This window comes from Cyrtonyx montezumae, unplaced genomic scaffold (genome assembly GCF_038088225.1).
Source record: "Cyrtonyx montezumae isolate F1298 unplaced genomic scaffold, pur_monq_1.0 scaffold_7, whole genome shotgun sequence".
Lineage (NCBI taxonomy): Eukaryota > Metazoa > Chordata > Aves > Galliformes > Odontophoridae > Cyrtonyx > Cyrtonyx montezumae.
This window is the reverse complement of record NW_027072078.1, coordinates 17371329-17392212: the sequence shown is the minus strand read 5'-3', so window position 1 is coordinate 17392212 and position 20884 is coordinate 17371329. Positions and strand designations below refer to the sequence as shown.

The 20884-nt window shown below is 42.4% G+C and overlaps 1 protein-coding gene across 2 annotated transcripts in view; it reads right to left on the bottom strand.

Annotated features, from left to right (window-relative positions):
- The window catches only part of CCNYL1 (cyclin Y like 1), a 236616-nt gene that overhangs the window by 202441 nt on the left and 13291 nt on the right, over positions 1-20884 (bottom strand). The window contains exons 3-10 of one of the 2 annotated variants that reach the window (XM_065751097.1): positions 19465-19499; positions 17746-17846; positions 16419-16454; positions 15631-15682; positions 14054-14173; positions 11978-12144; positions 8378-8540; positions 3866-5615 (exon numbers count right to left, since the gene is read on the bottom strand). In XM_065751097.1, the coding sequence (XP_065607169.1) occupies positions 5499-5615; positions 8378-8540; positions 11978-12144; positions 14054-14173; positions 15631-15682; positions 16419-16454; positions 17746-17846; positions 19465-19499 (791 nt within the window). In that variant the 3' untranslated portion in view covers positions 3866-5498. Of the gene's footprint in view, positions 1-3865; positions 5616-8345; positions 8541-11977; positions 12145-14053; positions 14174-15630; positions 15683-16418; positions 16455-17745; positions 17847-19464; positions 19500-20884 lie in introns of those variants that run through there. The other variant, XM_065751098.1, reaches the window with a different exon arrangement.

Below are 20884 nucleotides of genomic sequence, written 5' to 3'. Positions count from 1 at the left end.
CCGCTGATACAGGTGGTGCCAGGACATGGCGTGTGTGCAGAGCGGTGCAGGGCCAGAGCGCTCTGCAGGGCCCTCTCACAGCGGCAGGGCACTGTTGCAACAGAGGTTGGCTCGCTTTGGCATGTTGCAGTGCTTCACGTTGGGCAGCATTGCGCCATGTTCTATTACAAACTGTATAGCTGTATATAGCTGTTTTGTATGTACAGGAGCTGGGGTGAACTTTGATACGGGTTTGGGGCAGGTGTGTGCTCAGCGCGGGGCAGGTCAGGCGCGGCGCTGTGGGCATGTGTGTGTTGTAATCCCGGGCATTAAATAGCTCCAACCTGATCCAATCCACGCCTTGCTGGACTTGTCTCTTTCTATAGTGCCTTCTGTAGATACAGCTAAACACACCATGCAATACAGTGAACAAAACCCTGGCAAAGGTGGTGTGAGCTTGTCTGTTTGTTAAGCGTAACTGACTGTGTAAAACTTTTTTTAAAGAGAAAAAGAAATGCGGGCTCAGCTGCAGACTTGCCTATGGAAAAGTTTCCAGGAGGCCACCCTGTTCTCACCTAGGGGCGGGTTGGTGCTGTCAGCCTGGGGCTGAGCCCTGCTGTGAACCCCTGAGTGCTGTGCTGCAGGCACGGCAAGGTGTGGGTAGCTGACATGTTGTTCTGGCGTCGTTGGTTACTGATGCTCTTCAACTTTGTTTGTATAACTGTATTATATTTTGTGAAAAGCTGAAGAAATTTTATTCAAAGAGAAGTATTGAGATTAGTTATTTATGAGGAAAAAGGTGTGTGTGTTTTTTTTCTTTGCTTGTATGCTTATGCTGATCTAATAATTACCACAAAACCTTCCTGTGGGGGAAGGGGAGGAGTGTGCTGGAGGGCTGTGCTGGCCTCTTATCAGCCGGGATCTGCAGGGACTCGGAAGGCAGCCGCAGCAGCCGTGCACATACTGCTGCTGAGCTCCCCAGTCCCTGTGCAGCTCTGCCCTCAGCGCCCCGACCCATGGCAGCAGCCCACCCAGCTTGGAGTGAGTTTGGTGTGCAGGGTGTTGGCAGCGGGCGCTGCTGGCACCGCCCTTGGCTTTGCTGACAGCACTCCAGGGCAGGCCAAGGTCACACCTTCCTGGTGGAAGATGGTTAACGATAAACTTTTATTGGTGTTTCTGCAGTTTGCATGGTATCAGTCCCTCACTCTGCCTTGAGATCGAGTGCTGAAGAGTTGCCCTTTGGTACTTAACAGGTGCCAGCTCTTGGCCAAGGAGGATGTTGCATGCCAATTTAAGTGTCCTTGTTGCCATCTGCTGTACACTTTCCTGCGCTGGGAAGAGCACAAAGGGAGGACAGCAAGGGGTTAAGCTGTCTGTGCTGTGACTAATGATGCAGGACTCTGCTATCTAGTTAGGTGTGTAGGCATACATGGGTCGCACTAGATAGGATCTCTTACCTGAAAGCAGCATTCCAGTGCCCCATGATAAAACTGATGGAGCCAGCAATACACTGACTCATCTGAGCCCTCTGTGTTCAGGTACAGACAGAGCACAGCCAGCAGCCAAGCCTGCCCAGCTGCCATGAGGCTGTGTGGGCAAGCATGAGGACTTAACCCAGGTGCTGAAGGCACCTCACGTGTCTCCAGCTATAATGCTTGCTTGGCAGCAGGGTTATCACCAAGGCTTCCTGAGAAGCCTCTTGTTCTCTGTGCCTCAGTAAACAGGCTGCCATCCGCTACCACCTCAGGATTGATTTTGAGCAAGAGAAGGGCCATCACTGCTGCATCACCACATCATTGTTGGTGAGCCACCTGCATGCAGCCCACCCTGGTGTCACTCACCTGTGTTCTGTGTCCCGTTTGGCCTGTTCAGGCTGCTCTCCAGGCTGATGATGCAGGCTGTCTTGGTGCTGACCAGTGCAATGCAGCAGGAATTCAGCCTCACTTGGTGTGTGGAAAGGCAGTATCTGACAGAACAGGGATCTCCTGGCCTTGCAGATGGGGTTTTATATCACAGGAGCAGGAGGCAAAGCAGTGTTTTTGTTCCTGGTACTGGAGCTGCCTTGCTCCCTAAGGCAGCAAACTAGCCTATGTTCAGCCACGTGCTTTACCCAACTATTGAACTGCATGCATGTATGTGAGCATGTTAGCGCCAACAGTGCGCTATATTGACCACTACCATTTATTTACCATGTATTTTGCCTCTTTCTCAGAGAACATAGTGAACAGTCAGGCATAAGCCCTGCTGCACTATGGGAAGTAGCAGCTTGAGCCATAGGCAGCAGCCTGTCTTGCTCTGGGCTCTGACCCATCAGCCAACAGCACCCAAACAGCTGCAGCCCCCCCCTCCCCTGCAAACTCTGACCTCACATTGCTCTTGTGGCCTCTTCTGCTCACTCGGGTTATTCGTGATGCGTATATTCTTATCCAGAAGCAATGTTCTTGACATTTATTCAGTCTCTGAAGTGCCTGTCCTCTTAACTGCCAAACCCATGTTGAAGTAGCTCTCATAAAGTTCCCTTAGAAACAAAATGCACACACTCCCCATACACAAACGGAAAGGCCTTCTTACTCCCAGGGGCATCACATAGCCCAGAAACACATCAGTGCGTTGCTGCCCACATGGACCTCCAGGACATGCTGCTCACATTACTCTTGATGGGTCATGACATAGCTATTGTGCAGGCAAACTTTCCTACCAGTTCAGCAGTACTACCCTGACACTGAATGCAACCAAGGGCCACCTCGCCTTACGTTTACTATTCACAAACAAGCATTCTCATCACAGGCTGCAGCATTCCTGTTACGGGGTGCTTTTCTGAGGGAGCAGAGGTAGGTAACTCTCACTTTAATGCCAGTGTTCTAACTAACTCTATTATTTTTCGTTTTGCCATTGTATGAAAAATACTGCCAACAAAGCATGGCTCAGAACCCAGCAGACCCCAACCCCCAAATGCAGTTCTCTCTGAAATAGTATCTATCTTTGCTCTTCAACTGCACTCTTCTAGGAGTTTTACTTCATACTGTTTACCTAAGAAATGCTGTAGGTGTGTTTTCCAGGATCTCTTTCAGATGGCCCAGAACATTAAGGAGAGTTGCTATTTTCCCCTCTCTCTCTCAAGAAATCACGTTGTAGTAGACTCTACGTATGAACAGATGAAAGTTGTATTGACAGAATGTTCTGGGCTAAACTGCAGAAAAAATAAAACCAGGTAAAGTTTAGGCAAAAATTAACTAGGAGCAGCAGGTTCCTGGAGAAGAGCACAGCTGTCTGAGTGAGTTGTCACTCACCTGACAGCCAGATCAGCATGACTGGCCGTGCCCTCCTTTGGCAAAAAGGTAAGTGACAGCTACAGCTGAATGGCTGTGTTTGCAGAAACCATGTGCCAGCCCTCAGTGAAGTGAATCCAGACAAAGTAAAAGGCACCTGGTCACTCACAGCTTCCTATTTAGTGCTCAGGGGAGGACTTAAAAACATCCAGTTACCACCGGACAGATGGGCCCTACTTAAAAGCTCTTTAAGTGCAAAGAAACTGTCAGTGATTAGATAGATATTGTAGGAGGCCGAGTCAAAATCCATATTTAAGCAACAAGTAGAAATAGCTGTGCAGCTGCAGAAGGCTTCTGATGCTCATCCAGCTGAGGGCCATGAGCCATGCTGCAGAGCAAGCAGCTCACAGTTGCCCAGTGACCTCTGCTGTGGGTTTCAGAGACGTTCCCAAGTAACTGCAGCAAAAGGAACAATAGGAGAAGGTACAAGGGAGGCCTTAATGCACATCAATTCTGCAGCCCCCTCCCCCTTCTTCAACATGAAAGAAGCTGTGTGGCATCAAACAGAGGGGGGATTAAATCAGACAACTGTACAGAACACACAATTTACCTTTAACTTTAATTAAAATAGAGTTTATTAGCTTTTCTTTTAATACAAACATGAGAAAGGAAAACCACCTGAAGATGTAGCATTATTTTCAAAATTCAGTTGTGATCAATACCTGAAGTGCCAAGTTCCATGGATTTGAGAGGTAGGGGCTGGCATAGTTGCACACCACAAAAGACAACATGCATCATTTTATCAGCTGAGTGCAGCCAGACTGATTATTACACTCAGACCCCCACTCCTTACTTCCCGCTCTCAAAAGCATGTGGACTCACTGTTCAGTGTGAGTCTCTGGACCTTGGCTAGAAGATGAAGTGCACAGAAACTGTGCCATTTGGAGGGAGATCTGCTCCTAGGACAAACCGCCTAGAATCTATTTGGATCCAAGAAGGGAAGATATTACAAAGACTTGTAACAGGAAGAGCCTAGTAATACTTATCCTGTTTAGAGTTCAGTTTCAGAGCCTGAAAGTAAGGTCCATTCCAAAGTCTCAGAAGGAACAAAACCCCAAGCGTCAAAAGCAGTTGCACAAGATAAAATTCACTTTGGAGGAAAAAAGAAAAAAAAGTTTTACAGAAATATTTTTGATAATTTTCAGTTAATTTTTTTTTTCAATCTACCTGGTTAGGTAGTCCGAGATTCTCAAACTCTATCTTATCATGATTGTAAATCCCTCCCAAGAAACAAAAAACTCAAGGGGAGCCAAATGGATGCACAATATCAGCTTTAGGAACTCCACTGTATATAGCACAAGAGATCTGCAGTAGAACTCGACAAGCAGTGCTGCACACATGCCATTCACCACTGGATTGCTACGCTGTTCGGGATGGTGATGATATTTCCAGACCAACTTTCTCATTCAATGCCTCAGAAAAAATACACAGATTGCGTCTCTTCCAGAGCAATGGTGAGTATTAGAAAATGAGAGAAGCACCATAATTCACAAGAAATGCAGCATGGACCCTAAATATTTGAACAATACAGAAAACCATCTCTCTGCCCCCACTCAGAACATTCCAAGTCCTTCGACAATCCACTGGAGTGAAGTTGGTGCAGAGCTGGGATTCCTTCCTGCTGTGCAGCTTCTTGGTTACAAACAGATCGCCAACAATAGCAGCTTTTAGTAGCCAAACCAGGGAAAAACTGTCAACACATGTCAAGGCTATTGTTTTCAGCTCCAGAGTGGCTCGATACTTTGAAGAGTCCCACGTTGTTTTGTTTTTAACACCGGATGGACCTGAAATACCAATGCGGTGAGACTCAGGCTGACAGGGGAGAGGAGGGAAGAACATTGTAACTATAGTCATGTGGTTAGTGTTTAAACCCTAGAATTTAAAACTACTTGTTATTAAAAATCTCAAGAGTTCACAGCTATAGGCCTACATAGTAAGCAAACATCTGTGGGGAAAAGACGGAGAGAAGTTTGTTTTTGCATCTCTGGATAAATTGAAAAGGAGAGAGTTGATCTGACGAAGATCTTGTTTTGCACCAAGTACGCTCCTCAAGCTCTGGGCTCCCTTGGCTAATTTCACCCCTCCTCTCCTGCTGGAAGACACCATCACCGCTGGCTTGTGTGCATGGAGTGGTGGTATTCCTCCAATTCGTGTGGACGCTGGTTCATGGTGCTGCACCTTTCCCTCTCCTCAGGAGAGGATGGCATTAGAACGGCGGATACCAACTAAATTATCAGCACTGAAAGATCGTCTCATAGCAGCTTTTGACAAGTCTTTGTATTTATCTTCGCACAGCCGGGAGATAGCCTGGGGATCACATCAGAAACAAAAAGAAGGTGCACATGAGAAAAGCTGGAACATTTCAAGGAAGCTTTTACAAAGCCTCATACCAACAGCACAGGCACTCTGTAGCTGTGACACTATGGGCTTTCTTAGCTAGAAAGTCAGCGAAAAACTATTTCTTTGGAAGGAAAATATTAAGGGGGTCTCTTCTCATGCTATCAAGAACCTTATCCATTAGGATCAAGACATTATAAAGGTGAGTCTCATTATCCACTGGAAAACTTGGATCCATTTCAGACTGACAAGTTCACGCAAGGTATGTTCCAAATTGTACCTAGTAGTCTGGTGTTTGGGCTTTTTAATGGCACAAAAATGCATGCAGGCATTTATGAGGGAAAAGGCTCAAGCTGAAATGGTTTCTGCACTCCCTCAAGGACCCTGCCCTTGGTCACTTGGTGCAAGTGAGCCCAGAAAGCAGAGGTGTACGAGGACCTCTATTTTCCCTTTACTTTCTCTGCACCTTCTCCTCCAGACTGCTTTTCCCACCAAAGACCACTCATACAGTCAGATCAGGAAGGAAAGGCAGCACTGCTCAATGGCACAGCAATAGCTGTGGCATTAATACAGCTGTTACATATTTACACGTGGACAACTTTGTATTTAACTGCTTTTTCTGCCACTTACTGGCTTACCTCTGCTCTGCTTATTTAGCTAGTCAAGCTGCCTTTATACTGGTGCAGCCTTTCTAGTACCAGCCTAATTATTCCCCTTATAACACGACTGTACAGAAAACGGTGCGTGTCCCCTGCAAAGCCCGTTTCTGACTGAAGCTTTTAGACATGATCAAGGCAAATAAATAAGGATACCAGTAATAAAAGGCTCAACTGAATTTCAGTCCTGAACATTTACTTCCATTAATAATTTACCACCTATCAGCAGACAAGCTTTTGGAGTGTTACAATCAGCTACAAGCCTACACCTTCCCTTTAAGGCAGCACCCGTTCAGCGCAGCCCAGAGTTCTGGAAGTTCAAAAGGTGAAAAAGCACTCTGAGCATGAATAAACCCCTAAGTGTACTTTAAAATAATTATTTACATTTATTTCTGCCGACCTTCTGGAGGCATGCATTTGGCTCAAGAGTGGCATTCTTTAAGACACTGGCTGCATGAGCTCCCGGTGCAAGACCAGACAGACTCTCCATCCTGTTTTAATGCTAGCACATCAATCATAAGGCAACCTGTGCTGACATATTTAGCCTCAGTCACCCATATGTTATAAATCAGTTTTCGGCCGCTGGAATACTAATTCACTGCTTCACAGGGGAGCCTATCTGCTCCTCCAATACTTCTAGCAGAAAGGCAGAATTAAAAAGTTGAGCGAATGGCTTAAGTATTTATCACATTTTAGAATTAAAAACCAAAGTGTCCCACCTATGCGCATTAGTGTGTTACAGCACATCACATGCTGGAGTGAAAATTACTCTGCTTTTAAATACCAAGCCCCCATACATTAACAAAGAAGAAACAGGCTTACAACCTGTAAATCATCCATTTATGCCACAGGCTCCGAGCAGTTCAGTAAACAATTTCCAGTGGAATATGAACTGCCTTACAACCACATTTACAATTAGTGACAGTGTTAGCTTAAAGTGCAAGTAACAAGGGTGAGACAAAGCAGAAGAGCTGCACTGCTTCACTTTAAATAGAGGAATCTGTAGGCACATCATACCTATCATTCCGAAGGGCCAGGAGGGATCATGCTTACTACCAAAGTTCAACCACCTCTGGGTGGAAATAGAAAAACTGGCACTGGCAGAATTACTGGAGATGGACAACAGAACAATATAAGCCAGTAATCCCACAGAACAATCCTGTCTGAATGGGGCATCAGTGTACACAGGCTGCGTTTAATGCCTTTGTTGACAACAAAACCACATATGCATGGTTGTCAATGGACAGTTGAAAGGCTGCATTAATCAACAGGAAACTTTTGCCTGGGAGCTCAGGTAATTCAGGTATTTTCAGAATGTCTTTCTTACATATATCCACCATAGGAAGAACGTTCAACACTGCTTAAGAAAGTTCTTTAAAATGAAGCCTCCGCATGAAACAACGCTATGGGGACTTAGGCCAGGGCAGCCTTCTCCATTTAGCAAGAAGGGACAGACATCTGTATTTACACTCCTCTGGACATGCTAAAGCGTTCCTAAGAAGCAGATTTTCTAAAAGTTTGTCTTAAAACAACGTTTCTTTGGAAAAAGGTGAGGTTCTAAAGATTGTGAAAAGAAACATTATTTCTGCAGCTGTCCCCCTAACAAATGGTTTATTAAACCGTGAGAGCAGTAAGAGCACTCCCCCTAAATTTAAAAGCAGCTGTGCAGTGGGATGCAGTGGGAAACCTTCAGCTGGTAGTATTAGAAAGGACCAAGTGTGACTGTCTCTCGGTGCTTGGAATACAGACTGTGAGCAGGGAATGGCACACAATCCATTACATATGACACTGTCCTTTCAATCTTCAGTCGCCTAGCTGAACTACAGTTCCCCATAACATCCATTTTATTAAGTGATCTGCTAGACTTCCATCATTTGTCCAGATCTTCCTCAGAGAACTAACTTAGCCTACACATGGTTTTAGAAGTGCTAGCTGCAGCTAGAAAGGGATTAAATCAGCCTGTAATACACTAAAAGCTTTCTAGTTTTTCTAACCACCACTTAATATGATTAGCAACAGATACTCCTGCTACACACACACACACACACACACACACACACACACTCAGACCATTACCTCCAGTTTCTGTGCTCTCTCTTTACTAAGAGGCTCCAGCAGAAAGCTCAGGTTATTGTCATCTGCTAGGGAGCGAAGATCGAAGTAGTATTTGGCGTAAACACTGGCAGGAACATTGATATTAAACTGCAGTAGCTCCAAGAAATGTCTTTCCATCTCATTCCTAGGAGGGACAGAAAACAAAGAAAAAAAGCAACACTGTTATAGCTGCAGAAAAGGCCAAAAACCAAACGAACAACTGGAGACCTCTAGGCTATTTGTAAAACCAGTAACTTTGAACTAGTCATCGAGAGGCCTGCATTATTAGTTTCAAGAGATGGTTCATTCACTGGTACTCGAAACAAGGTGCAGCTTTCGGGTCCTGGCACTTTCAGCTGGGAGAGAAAGGTAGGGCCGTGTCGTGCACTGGCGGGGCTGAGCAGGAGGCTCATTCTTCAGAGTTCCATTAGTGCAGCTGTACAATTCATGCGCCATTCTCACTCTCTCGTACAGCTCTACACTATAGTGATCAGATGAAAGGAATGATGTATGCTGTTTATTAGCTCTGAAGAACTTGCAGACATTTTCACCAGGCTGATAACAGGAAGGGGGTTTATTGAAGTAGAGTCGGACTAACAAAAGCAGTAGGCAGATCACCACGGCAACAAATGGATCTATGAAGAGCTGCTGCTATTATCTCACAGAAAAAAGCCTCTTGAAGCAACATGGATTCATCTCCAATAAATAAATAAATAAGCAGCATTAGGTGGGAGAAGGAATTTTCTCCTCAATAGCATTAGGCAGGATAACAAAGTACTGTGTTAAAGGGCGCTGTCCGGTTTTCACTCACACGTCTGTTTTCACTGGGCAAAATATTTGGAGGTAAGTGAGGAAAGCACTGCGCCATAAAAAAAGGCCATTTCAGCCCCTGTACTGTGGTCAGCTAAAAAAAGATTGTCCTGATGTAAATAAACCAATCAACCTGATGAAAATGAGTGGTACACAAACCACTCAGTCATTGTTCTGCTGGGCACAGATCTTTACAGAATTTGACAACTCTGTAAGCTGGTCAACCGCAAATACACCAGGACATAAGGGGCACCAGTTCAGTGGGAGCTTTTAAAATGGATGTTTTACCTAGCAGAAGGGGGAAATAAATCCAAGAACCATCCAGGTTGTCCCGTACTGGGTGGTGGGTGTCAGTATCAATAGCAGCTTTGTGCTTGTTCCTGGTATAGTGGACTTGAGTACCATTGAACCTAGTGCCAAAATTAATTTCCTGTTCATATGGTCATAAGCCTATAGAAATGTAAATCAGATAATGTTTTGATGATCAGCTGATCAGAGCTTGATTTATCCTGTGAATAAATGCTCTTCACTGCCCCCTTTGTACTCACCACACTAGTTTAATTGTATAAAAATACAATTCTTCATTGGATTAACAAGTCTTATTTATAGTGGTTTAAAACCTGGGAAAGCGTAATTCCCATGTGTTTCCTGTGCTTTATTTACAAATATATGTGTCTGAAAGAATGAACAGCATGTGTCCCCTTAACAAGCAATCATAGCAAGATTAGCAGCTGCACAGTTAATTTTTCAGTGATTATGGATTCACTCTCATCAAAGCCAGCAAGTTTTGACAAAAGATGACTTCCCAATATCAGTTTAATTCCCTTTGATTTTTTCCTCCAATAGGAATATGTAAATAAAACCAAACCAAAAACCCTTTTCAGTAAAAAACAAAACCAACCAACCAAAAAAAGCACCACAAAACTACAACTACGAGAGCTGGCAATTAAGCACTGTGCCAACCATTAATTGAAGGTAGCGTTATAAGCTTAAAACTCAGTTTTGCTGAGTATCCTATGCAGTTTTCCAGGGTTCTGATTGTGCTAAAGTTACCCAATGTGGGTTAAGTGAACTCTGCCCTGTTGCAGCCGTGCAGGCCCTGGCTGGGCACCCGGCCACTGTCAGAGGGGGTTGTGCAGTTTCTGCCCATACCTAAATTCAAACGTAAAAATCGTTTCAAATTAGATGAGTTAACAGATCACAAATAAATAAATAAATCCGACCTGGGGGAGGAGCAGCAGCCTAAAATCTTTTTTTCCCCTACCACCATCACCACCGCTTTGAAAATGTAAGCACCACGATTTCACGAGATCCTGCATCAGCAATAGAGAATAAACATCCTGCTTGTTACAGATGTTTTCAGTGCTATCAGTTTGATTTGTCCCAAGGAGGGCTAGAAGTAGACACATCAAAAAGAGCAAGATGTATACCCTGGCACTCCCAGCATTGCTGACCTCACTTCAGCCATCTCAGAGCTATTTGCAGCAATGCTTCGAGTGTGTTCCTCAGAGAGATAAGCACTCTGAGCCGGGTTGAGTGAAGATGTACACTGTATAAAATCACTAATTATGCCTTCCTGAAAGCATGGCTGGCCTAGCCCTGCTTTTGGAGACAAAGAACTCCCAGACGAGAGGTACCTATAAAACAAGATACTGCATTTGCTGTTGCTGTTTGCAAAGCAAAATAATTTGAATAACAAAACAGCTGTTTTGGTACAGAAAAATCCCCCATTTTTAGTTATTTCCTTTTTCCCTAAAAACTAGAAGGAAGAGAACATTCCTTCTACTAAGAAGTCCTACATTGCTATTGCCCGTTTGTTTGCTCCTGTACTAGAACTGACTCATACTACACTGGCCTGGATGCACAATAGTGTGGTAAAACTCAAAAAGTGAAGTTTATTAAGGCCAGAAAGAGCAATACTAAGCTTACCTAGTATTGCTACCACCATGCTACCAAAGGAAATGCAGAACAAAGCTGGCTAAAAGAGTTAAAGCGAGGGGGGGAGAGGGGGAAAGGGCTCCACAGGAAAGAGTTCAACAGGAAATATTATGGGCCAAATCCACTCCTCACAAACATGCTTCCAGCCCATAGCGCTGGCTTGGAGCCACCAGGATGTACACCCTCTGAACATCCTCTGAAACTGCTGAAGCTCTAGGGCTTAAAGCCGAGTTCATTGAGAAAAAAGAGAGGATTCTGAAGTTTTTCACAAACTGGAACCTGTGTCCGAGACAAGAGTATGTACAAGAAACAGCTCTCCATGAACAAGCAGAAGTAAGATTGGGAAATTTGTTCCCAGCATTGCAGGCAAGTCTAAGAACACACCTGAGAAAGGGCCTGCAGCAGTAGCTGGATGCAACACACACTGCCACAGATACCAACAAGAAATTACGCTTGTCTTCCAGGAGTATCAGCTGAGAATTCAGCCCTTGAAATATATAGCAGACACTTACATCACAAGTTACAGCTTACCATGCAATTTTTCTAATTCTAAGCAAAAAAAGGCACGGAATGAGATAATTTTTATTTTCCAAAAATATTTTTTATAAGACGTAACAATTGGGCTCTTAAGAGTTCTGCCAATGCCATGCAGCAAGTCCCATGGCTCATCACTGCGGGAACGTGAACAAAAACTAACTCTGAAGTTGATCACCTCAGTAGATAGAAATGATAATAAAGATTTGTCTCAAAGAAAGTTTAAAGATAGTAGATAAAGAGACACATTCAATATGGCACTGTCATAACACTGTAGATTTGTAAAAACTTCCAACTTACATATCCTCAACTGTAATGTCCTTCAGTATTTGGCAGTAATCCACATTCCAGACAGCCTGATCATCCCAAACTTTAGAAGCCAGTAGGATAGCTCCTAAGACTATCCTCTTCCAGTTACTAGGGCAGATGTCAATCTCTGCATAGGTTAAAAGCCTTTCCAAGTAAACCTGTTAAAAAAAGAAAACAAAACTGTTTTACATGTGGAATCAAAACCTGGAGATGACTTCTGATCAAACACACCAGTCCAATATGACTATGTATCCCATTATCATTAGGCATCCAGAAGAAATTATTGGTAACTATATAGGTTGTTCTGAAAATAATGCCTCCTATTTATTTCCAGGGAAACTGCAAAAGATACAAAGGGCACAACAACACTGTTTGATAGAGCAAATCCTCAGCTACAAAACACAGTTTTTCAATACAGTCATCACCATGAGCTATGCATTTTCTCCAGCAATTAACAGGAGACTGTATGCTGTGCTTGTAAAAATCTGCACCAGCAGAGGTGTTGCTACTGCTGAAATGCACTACCCACCACCTCACTGTGCTCACAGCCACTGTTTGGTCTCCAGAAATGCTCAGCGAGCATCGGCGAGTGTCAGTGGGTAGCATTTTTCCTGCATGGGGGAATTCACACTTCCCTGTCAGATGCCGGTGTGTCAGACTGCCCCTCTGTGGCCGTCTATCACACGGCAACAACATGCAATGAATACTGGTGGGAAGCTTCAGCCTCTACTGCCATACCACCACCATCTGCCTCTGATGTCGTGGGCCAACACAGTAAAGCAGGAGGCATTGTTTTTGGAGCAGCCATTGTATTTGCACTTCAGAATCACAACTTTCAAGAGCTATGGGTTCCTGGTTTTGTTGTTCCGTTACATAAACCAGGTCAAAGGTCCCAGTGAAACCTCAGATAACCCCGTGGGTCCAGGAAGCTGTTGTACAGGTCCAAGGGCAGCATCAGCCCCTATTTACCAGGCTCTCCCTATGCTTTCTTGCCATCTTTTGCTTGCAGCCTTCAAGAGGACTATAAACCTTCCTGTAATAAGAGAGCCATCTAGTGGTGAAGTCTACTTCAAAACCAGCTCTACTTTTTAAAATCCTTTAGAAATCGAAATTGCCTGGGATTATAATCCTGTTCTGCCAAATTCCTCGCATGTCTTTGGAAAAGCAGCAACTGAGCCTGCTTAATTGGCACATTGTCTTTTGGTGATAATTCTTTTCTGTTCTTTTTTCAGGTTGTTCTGCAGACAAGCCACAATGAAGACTGAAGTCTAGTATGCAACAAGCACAGTTTAAGAGACCTTCTAGTGCAGCAATTGTTTTTTTCCTTTTCCCTTCATGTATCTGTGTGTTTGTGTGTGTGTATGTATGTCTACACACAGGCATATAAACATATGTGTGCACATAAACTGAATAATCAGTATTTTTTAAACCCATCTCACTTTTGGAAAGCAAATAGCAAACTCTAGTGAGATTATTTTCTCTTACTACTGTTCTCAGTGTCCAAGTACCCCAATATCACCTGAGAAAAAGGGTCCGAAAAAGAAAAAAAAAAAAAAAAAAAGGGGGAGAAGAAGGGGGCAGACAGAAAGGTGTCCATGTCTGAAGGACATAAGAAGGAGTTAATCTCCTTAAATTCCTGCACTATTGATTCTCAGCCTCTCAGGGCTTATTTGTGCTGTTCCAGTTAATCCAAATTCAAACATGCCCTCCATACCGCAGAAATAAAACATGATGTTGTGTCTGATCTTAGTACATCCCTCTGTTCATGGTATCTCATGTTCTGCCTCTCTCAAGCTTCTTCAGTGAGTTATATATTATGAAATTAAACAAAGTAATGGACAAGTAATGAAGTATTACACATTCAAATACAGGAAAGCTAAAGATCCTTTTAAGTTAACCACTTCTATAACTACTTGGAAATATTTTCTAATGATCTTGTATGGCGTCTTCATTATTAACATGGTTTCATGAAGTAGTGTAATTAAATACCTCAGGTCAGCCCAGTTACTGACTGAGGGGAAAAGCATCTTCCAAAAGCTTAAGACTCAGCAACCAGGCATCTCTTACCAGTGTCACTATTGCACATTCAGCTGTCAGCTGTGCAGCGCTGAAGAGCGTCCGAACAAAGCGGTAGATGTGCTTGTGATCAGGGTCATGTTTGTAGTAGTCATCCGGAACTTCTTCCCGCTGAAATAAAGTCCTCTGAATTACTGAAAGTTTGTCTTACTATTCACTGAGAGAACAGCCATACAGTTACTTCTTCTCAGCAAGCAGAAGCTTATGCAACCCCTCCTGTCTAAGACGCAAAACGAAATCGTACACTGAACGAAACAAACAGCCTTGCAATGTTAAGTATATTAGAAACAAACCAAAAAACACAATAGCTTTGGCTGATAAATTTGTTGTCAACACTATTTTGACCTGTATGGCTAATGAGAAAGAGCATAAAAAGCCTTTACAGGACTTATTCTTGAGAAATTCCAGGAAGCACGAACAGCTGGATTCATCTCTGATGTGATGCTAAGCTGTTCCTAAATACAGCAAAGAACACAAGTTTAGAAATAAATTCGTCTGTAAAAGCAATGCTAAAATGACTGTTAAGCAATATCAAGGCCCCAAAAAGAAAGACGGTACTCTCACTCCAGAAATCTAATAGTGATCTTAGACCTAAAACCCTGCCAAAAAAAAAGAGACAAGTGAACAAAATACCAGAATTGAATCACCCAGGCCATAGGCACCTGCCCACCCAGGCCATGGGCAGCCAGCTTCTCCACGAGGATGCTGTGAGGAACAGTGTCAAAGGGTTTACTGAAGTCCAGGTATACCACACTGACAGCCTTATCTTCATCCACTAAGCGTGTCACCTTGTCATAGAACCAAATCAGATTTGTCAAGCGGGATTCATGCACCCTGGCTGACAGGGCCTGATCCCTTGGTTGGCCTTCAATTGGTCCGTGATGGCTCCTGAGATTATCCATACCATAACCTTCCCTGTCACCAATCTGAAACTGATAGGTCTGTAGCTACCATGATCATCTTTCTGGCCACAACTGACCACAAAAATTGACCATCCAAAATTGACCACAAGGCAGAAGTACCTGCACACAAAAGCACGTTTTTACTGGCTGAAACTGAGGAGGAAAAGACTAAGAGCAGTATTTGTGATTAAGCCCTGTGACACTACTAATGCAAAAGTTAGTTGTTTCTGCAGTGAGGCTCAATGGAGCCAGGACGGTTACCTGGATTTGGACTTCCTTGTGACCTTGTCCTCTATAGAGGACAGCATGTTCTGCTAATGATTAAAGGAACTCTGGGTACTAAGCACTACTGCTGTAGACACTAAAAGGTAATTTTTACTTTTCCCCTCATAAGCATGACACGTGGCCTTTACTGTATTTCTGTCTATACTGAACTATGATAGAATAAATGTTTACCTGTTCCCTAAAGGATATAGTGATTTCCCTCTATTCATACTCACTAAATAGGAGGTAAGCAATATGATCAGAACAATAGATGTTAAATAAATGCTAAATAAAGGAAATAATAGATTGTCTGAATGATGATATGAGATCATCTTCCATAAATAGTTCTCAAAGCGAATCAGCTGATACAGGCAGATACAACAGTTATACTTATATACTTACTGTGAGAGGATGAGATTTTTCATCAAAAATATCCAACGATCTGTCTGAATCTCTACAAAGTAAAAATCTGTTTTAACGCCAAGACTTCAATGTTAATGCTATGCTCCACTAAAAAGTATTATTCACTGAAGAATAAAGGAACAATTCTTATAGTTCAGCTTTCCCTAGAACAACGGATAAAGTTATATTGCATTTTTGCAAAGTATTTAATGATGAGATCTTACAAATGAATATTTAACAAGATAAACAATGAACCCATGTTCTCACCAGCAAGTTTCTAAATACAGAAGCCATCGTTTATATTGTACTTAGCATACTTCTCCCTTAAACTGTGACACCACCTCATTAATGGCATTTATTATTTTAGAAAGGCAGCTGCAATTTTGAAGCATGTACTGCAATTAGCTGTAATGGCAGCAGTTGTTTGTTCCTTCAAACATCTAAACTAATCTGTCCCTCTGTACTCAGGAAAAGCCAAACCAAATCTAAAGGCTGGTTTGTGGTGAGTTAAGTGTACTTCCCTCACTCTCTCTGCTTTGACTTCTTACGTTTCATTCCTGAAGAAGCGTGTGCCATTGGATGGGCATTTCACTGGCCATTACGTATCAGCTCAAGAGGGGCACAAAGACAAGGCAGATATATCACCTATTTTCCAGATTTTTTCAGCTCCTTTAAGTTACAACTAGTTGTTACTGAAACAACCACAGCCATAACCCAGGCTCAAAAATCAAGTCATTACATTTCAGAGAAACAAACAAACAAACAAAAAAACACTAGAGTTTACTTACCTGTTCTTTATATGGTAGAATATTGCTAATGTTACGCTAAAAAGAAAACAAAAAGAGAAAAAGAAGTCTTAAAGCATATTCTGTGAAGGCCATTCCACTGCAAAAGCTGTTGTTCAGGGTAAAATGTTCCCAATCTATTACATCCTCTCACATTCCTTGGTACCTGTGCCACATTTCTGATGAATGAATTATACCAAATTTTAGGCACATACCTTCACTGCGATTAAGTGATACTCACTGAAAACAGGGGCTATTCACAACTGAAGCATGGTAACAGTTGTATTTGATGTGACATACACTCTTGTAGAGACTCTTGCTGATATTTTAACTTAAGATACATCCTGAACTAGATAGCAAGAGATACAACGTCTAAAAACAGAGCAAAACAACGAATGCCAGCATAATCCAAGGAGGACTCAGATGAGTCAAGTCAGGCAGTAAAGCTGACATGCATCTAATGCAGCCAGACTTCCCATTCCTGCAGTGACAACAGGAATATTGCCATCAAAGAAAGCCATTGTGGACAAGCATTAATCTATTGCCAGCTGTGCAATGCATAGAAATGGCAATGGCATCAAAGGACAAGTGACGTGCTCAATACCTGTTTGAAATCAATTTGAAAGCAGAAAATCATCTTATGTATTTCCAGCCTTTATTAAACTGGTAAGACACTAAAGCCTTCTGGGCCTGAAGCTGCTGTACCTTCCTTTCACTTTGAGTACTTCCACTTCTCACCCGGTATAGTTTATGTGAAAAGAACAGTTTCTGTAGTATCCAATGGATAAAACAGTCATTTCCATTGGAGAACCAAAAAGTCCAAGTAATTATTTTAACTACCCAAAGCAACAAATACATCCGGAAAAAGTAGGCAAGCTGGAACTAAAACCAAAGCCAACATCCTACCTATATCCACAACTAGAGGGCAGACTAACACCATTGGCAAGCAGCAGACAGACCTACAAACTTCCCGAGACATCCTACAAAATCCATTTCAAGTTTTCCCAGATCTACAGTTTGATCACCAAACTCCTCCCAGTATATGCTTTAGAACCCAAAATGCTGACACAACTTCTGCACTGGTTCTGGTTCTCAAGTATATGACAACCAATCTGAAATACAACACCACATTAGGTCTGTAGCTTAAAAAAACACCAACCAACCAACCCTGCTTCAGCAGGCTGCAATTACCCAGACTCCTGCACCCCTTCCACCACCAGTGTGAACAAGCACAGCTGTGCTCCTATCACTCAGCTGTATGGCTAGCTTTGGAACCCCAAACAGATGTTGCAGTCCTACTAAGTCCCTATCAGTAACAAACGGCTCTTACCACTTTATTGTGCTTCTAAGATTAGGTTGACTGACCGTACTGTCATCTATAAATATTGTTGAGCATGAGCTGTACTTTTTTGTAAGCTGTCCTGGAGAAACCTAAGGGAGAAGAATAGGGAAAAAAATCATGAAGATTGATTTTGTAAGCTTGGTTTACCACAGTGAATACTGCCTTTTAATGCTAAAGTAGCTACTAAGGTCTTTGGAGATGGCTGCTCCTGATGTGCATAGTACCTCATAGCTGTCAAGTTGCTTTGGACCCTTTGTATCAAACAGGCTTATAAGCCACCCCTTGCAATATTCAACATGTCTTCAGATGAGTAATTTTCAGCAGAAGTAGCTGCAGCTAAAGCAGCATGTCCTCTGATTTTCTCAGTTCTCCACTCCATTCTTATCGGATCTCAGGTCTCAGCCTTTCCTCTACATTATATATTTTCTTGTAATTTCCTGTATCTCCATCTTCTCCATTCATCATACCATATTCTACACCTTTATATTCTCTGGTTATCCAGCATCTCTCCCTGTAGAAAAGTTTGCTTCTGGGGCTGTGTTTCATTCCATTTTAGAAAACAAACCTTTTCCTAACATTTCCCTCTTCAGTCATGTCTTGCTAAGCACCTGGTGTCTGGAAATAAAGACCATGATGTTCCATCACCTATGCTAATGCATAGATTTAATACTTGAAGAAATTTTCCTGCCTTACTGTAACACTGTCAGGCTTTCTTGAGCAGTTTTAGTGAGCACCTGGAACTCAGGTTAGAACACTGTAACTGAGGGAAGAGTTTTTAATCTAGCAATTGAAGATTAATTGGTTTTGCCATCATCATTTTAAATGCCCTGTCTAAACGAAGGACTCCCATATTAAAAGGCTGATGCCCTTCAAAGTGTAATGCCTCCTGGGAGCATCTCCCACTCCAGCTGAAGTCTGCCAGCAAAAACAACCCAATTCACCATGGTGTGGGCAGAGTGAAGCTGGACTTGCAAGGGAAGAGCAGGGGGGACACAACCTTGTAATTGTACTAAATACAACAGTCTTGAAATAGGGTTATCTTACCAGTAGCTTACCAGTAACTTATCAGTAGACACTTCTGCTAGACAATGTTTCTAATCTTTGTTTAGTAACTTCCATTCTTAGCCCTACTAGTCAAACATTTCTATATCCACTTAGTAATGACATTCCATATTTTAAATCTTTTTAAGTTGCATCAAATAAAAATGTTTCGCATGCAGAAGCTTTGATCACATTCTCAGCTATTAAGTGATCATTTGTTCATGCTGATGATATCATTTGTTCATTATTCTCTTTATGCTGAATACACTTCTTGCAATAAGCCTTGCAGCGATGCCCAAAGAGAGAGTCATTTAGGACTTGTCATTTAAGCTAAGAAATTAACTGTTTTATTCCTGTCTCAAACACTAACAGAGGCAGTTTGACTTGTATTTTGTTCTTTGCTGTTCTGAAATGCTCATGAATGACACAACAGAATCCATTATTATTCTTTTGCCATCAGTCACTCTATGCTATAATATAGCCATAATACTAAGCTTGTTTATTTTTTAAAGACAGGCGAAGATTATTCAGTTTTATCTTGCCAGCAAGGATTTAGAATGTATGCAGGACGATATACACAGAACTACTACAGCTGTTTCTTGAATTTGTCTTTACGTCCCGTACTCGTACGACCTAAGCGGTACGCTACTGCTGAGTTTTACTCACATGGTTGATGTGGTTACTCTTCCTCTTCTCTCGCACTAGAAAAATGGAGAAAGAATATCAACTGAGTTTCTAAAATGCAACCCTGACTTACAAAGTCATTCTATTAAGCTAGTATTCTCAAGTATGTGTATATTAGAAGTTTCTAATTTCACTGCTAGGTCTCTGAAAAGATGAATTTTTAGCCAAAATGCCAAGTTTGATCAAGCTAATAATGTACTGCTTCCAGCTATCCACACATACACTCTGGAAAATTACCGCTGCACTAAGAGGAAAGTTTCTCAGCATTGAAAAAGGTATTACACATCATGAAAAACTGGATTAAAGACAGTCTGAATAGACAATGGCTAATAGCAAACAGGACTTAGAAAACAGAAGGGAAACCATCAGACAGTGACTCTGTCAGAGACACAAAGAAAATGGGATGCCCAGCATTATGTATGTGCTCTCTCCTATTGGATGACAGAAGGTACAACGGTATTTCACTGCACGGAAGATGCAGGAACTGGCAGGTATTATCTGCAATCCATTTGTTTGACTATCTCAAAATGCAACAGACTTCTTAAAAAAAACAACAAAACAGCCAAGGGTTAACTTTCAGCTATGAGAGCATCAGAGAAGTAAAGCTTCTGTTGTGCTGTTAAAGGAGAGCTGGGAGCTGCAGGCATGTAGTCTGAAGAGTGCAACAAGCTGTACATGTGACCTGTCTGGGCAGGTGACTGAACCCCTTCCACAAAGGACAGGCCTTAGACATTTACCACCTGTTAGCAGGGCACATTCTCTTGCATCAGAAGCCCCCCCAGAAGAGGCCTGCACTTCTTTTGGACCATCTCCTCTGGGGACTCACACTTCTGCCCCTTTCCTCTGCTCAGAGATTATCTGAGTGCTGCAAAGCTGATACAAGTGACAATTTCACTGCTCGCAGAAACAGTATTAGCAGGACAGACCACCAAAACAATACCTCCCTGTGAGGAAGCTCCTCCAGGACAGAAGACACTGTGACTTCCCATCTCCCCAAGTGCAACACTAGCTTAGAAAAAATGCTTAAAACCAGAATTAACTAAAAAATGCATATAACCATTATCATACGCTCCTTTTTAGTTGCAGCTTCAAGTCCTAGTATTGTCAGAATTATTTTTTATTTATGCAATATGAAAACAGCTCTACTTTTAAAAGCATTTTGGGTATATAGCTATAGTAATTACTCAAAACAATTGTTCAGAACTTTCTGATTTAAATAAGAGATCTGCAAGGAAAATAAAAAACCCAATACATCCACGTAATTAAAACAGGAATCAAGAATAATTATGCTGCTGAAGCTATTCATACAGCTTCAACCAACATATGCAAAAGCAATTGGTTAGGACTGATGGCTTAGGCTTACAAATTTTTTTTAAACTTAAACTTAAAAAAAAAAAAAAAA